The sequence below is a fragment of the Cebus imitator genome, unplaced genomic scaffold, assembly GCF_001604975.1.
Source record: "Cebus imitator isolate Cc_AM_T3 unplaced genomic scaffold, Cebus_imitator-1.0 Scaffold169, whole genome shotgun sequence".
In the NCBI taxonomy this organism is placed as follows: Eukaryota; Metazoa; Chordata; class Mammalia; order Primates; family Cebidae; genus Cebus; species Cebus imitator.
The window spans coordinates 177611-180339 of record NW_016107484.1 but is presented as its reverse complement, the minus strand read 5'-3'; the positions used below and the strand labels follow the sequence as shown (position 1 = coordinate 180339).

The 2729-nt window shown below is 46.8% G+C and overlaps 1 protein-coding gene across 5 annotated transcripts in view; it reads left to right on the top strand.

Annotated features, from left to right (window-relative positions):
• CAMKK2 (calcium/calmodulin dependent protein kinase kinase 2) overlaps positions 1–2729 on the top strand; it is a 56614-nt gene that overhangs the window by 36018 nt on the left and 17867 nt on the right. For all 5 annotated transcript variants that reach the window (XM_017544257.2, XM_017544255.2, XM_017544253.2 and 2 more), the window contains exons 8-9: positions 2067–2088; positions 2234–2322. In XM_017544257.2, the coding sequence (XP_017399746.1) occupies positions 2067–2088; positions 2234–2322 (111 nt within the window). The remainder of the gene's footprint in view (positions 1–2066; positions 2089–2233; positions 2323–2729) is intronic.

Below are 2729 nucleotides of genomic sequence, written 5' to 3'. Positions count from 1 at the left end.
GTGGAAAACTCGATCTCTATTTCTGGAGGTTAAAAAATTCCCACCCACTGCTCAGCCCCAAAAGTGGTTGAACTGTCAGTGACTGAAAATAGACCTGTTTCAACAGGCCACCCTCCCTCATGCCACCTGATTTGTGGTGCTTGGGTGGGTGGGAGGATGGTGCAGAAATTCATGAAGCTTGCAAGTTAAATAGCAGGAAAGGCCAAAGCTGAGGGGGCTAGCGCTGGGTTATCTGGAGAAGCTGTACCTTAGCATTACCTTTGCTTTTAACTACAGCCTGAGGCAATGGCAAATCTGCCCTAACTCACATTGGTTGATGCTGTGAAGACAGGGAAGTTCTGGGAGAGTTCGGTTCTTTCCTGATCAGAATCTTTAAGTCTTCTTTTTGTCCGAGTAGCTTCCCCGCTCCCCTTGGCCTCCTCAGGCCTTGGAGAGCTTTGAAACAACCCTTTGGTTTCATTAAAAAAAAAAAAAAAAAAAAAAAAGAAAATTAGCCAGGTGCGGTGGTGGGCACCTGTAGTCCCAGCTACTTGGGAGGCTGAGGCAGGAGACTGGCTTGAACCCAGGAGGCAGAGGTTGCAGTGAGCCAAGATCGTGCCACTGCACTCCAGCCTGGGCAACAGAGCAAGACTCCATCTCAAAAAAAAAATTTTTTTTTAATTTTTATGGGGACATGGTAGGTGGATATAGTTATAGGGTACATGAGGTGTTTTGATACGGCATGAAATGCATTCTTACATCATGGAAAATGGGGTATCCCCTTTGGCTTCTATTACATGCCCATCTCATTATGAGTGTACGACTCCAGAACAGCAAGCAACCCCAAAGTCATTCACTGGATTTTGAAATCTACTGTGCTCTTTTTTTTTTTTTTACTTCCTAAAGTACAGCCTGTATTCCCAGTTATGCTTGTCGTAGCAGAATCAAATTAACTATACCACGTGACCCTGCAATTCCACTCCTAGGTATATACCCAAAAAGAACCGAGTACAGATATCCATACAAATGCGTGTACATGAATGTTCACTGCAGCACTATTCACAACAGCCAAAAAGTAGAAACAGACCATATGCCCTCAACAGATGAATGGACAAAGAAAATGTGGTCTATCCATACAATGGAATATTATTCAGCCATTAAAAGGAATGAAGCACTGATCCATGCTCCAGTGTGGATGAACCTCAAAAACGTGACGCTAAGTGAAAGCAGCCAGACACAAAAGGCCACATAGTGTACAATTCTATTTACATGACATGTCCAGAACAGGCAGATCTATAGAGACAGAAAACAGATTAGAGGTGGCCAAGTGCTTGAGGGAGGGAGAATGGGGAGTGACGACTGCTAATGGGACGAGGTTTCCTTATGAGGTGATGAGAATGTTCTGGAACTAGTGATGATTGCATAACATTGTGAATACACCAAATGCCACTCAATTACATACTTTTAAAATGGGTAGTTTTATGTGATGTAAATTTCGATCTCAATTTTTTTTTTTTTTTTTGAGACAGAATCTTGCTCTGTTGCCCAGGCTGGAGTGCAGTGGTGTGATATTGGCTCACTGCAACCTCTGCTGCCAAGTTTCAAGTGATTCTTATGCCTCAGCCTCCCAGGTAGCTGGGACTACAGGTACCTGCCACCATGCCTGGCTGATTTTTATATTTTTAGTAGAGACGGGGTTGTGCCATGTTTGCCAGGTCTTGAACCCTTGACCTCAGGTGATCTGCCCGCCTTGGCTCCCAAAGTGCTGAGATTACACTGGCGTGAGCCACCATACCCAGCTCCTGCTTTGTTTTCTTTGATTAGTGGATCCTGGGCCAATTTGAGCGCCAGAAGTCAAGCCCGACTGGAGCTAGGGATGTCAGAAATCCCTGGTTCTTCGCCTTCTGATGGAAATTTCGCAAAGCAGGACCTTGGCCAGCTTGGTTCAGTGGACTGTTCTTCTCCCCAGCTCTAATATTAGTTTCTGTCTTTCTCGGTGTTCCTGGAGGTGGTTGGGACGTGGGGAGGACAGAGAGATGGATGTTCATTTTCCCATGTAACAGTTCACTCCCTTTTCTTCCTTACAGTGTTCGAACTGGTCAACCAAGGGTGAGTGTCCCAGCTCCCGGCACGGGTGATGCGAGAAGCTTCACCAGCTGCGTAGCTGAGTGAGGTGCCACCGGGCTCTGCTGGTGAGAGAGGGCAAGGGCCGGGCGGATCTGGTTTGTGTTTCACGTGTGTGTCGACCTTTCAGGCCCGTGATGGAAGTGCCCACCCTCAAACCACTTTCTGAAGACCAGGCCCGTTTCTACTTCCAGGATCTGATCAAAGGCATCGAGTACTGTAAGCGGGGCCCGTGGGAGGACTCTCACCCGGCGGGTCGTTAGCGTTACGAGCTGTGGGTGCAAAGTGGAAACTGTCTTATTTTCTTCCTGGAGCACGAGGAGGTGGGTGGGTGGACTGGGGTTCTCTAGAGAGACAGAACTAATAGGATATGGATACACACACACACCCACGCACACGCACGCACACACACACACACACAGAAGAGTTTATTTTTTTACTTATTTATTTATTTATTTATTTTTTGAGATGGAGTTTTGCTCCTGTTACCCAGGCTGGAATGCGATGGCATCATCTTGCTCACTGCAACCTCCGCCTCCTGGGTTCAAGTGATTTTCCTGCCTCAGCCTCCTGAGTAGCTGGGATTATGGGTGTGTGCCACCATGCCCGGCTATGTTTTTTTTTTT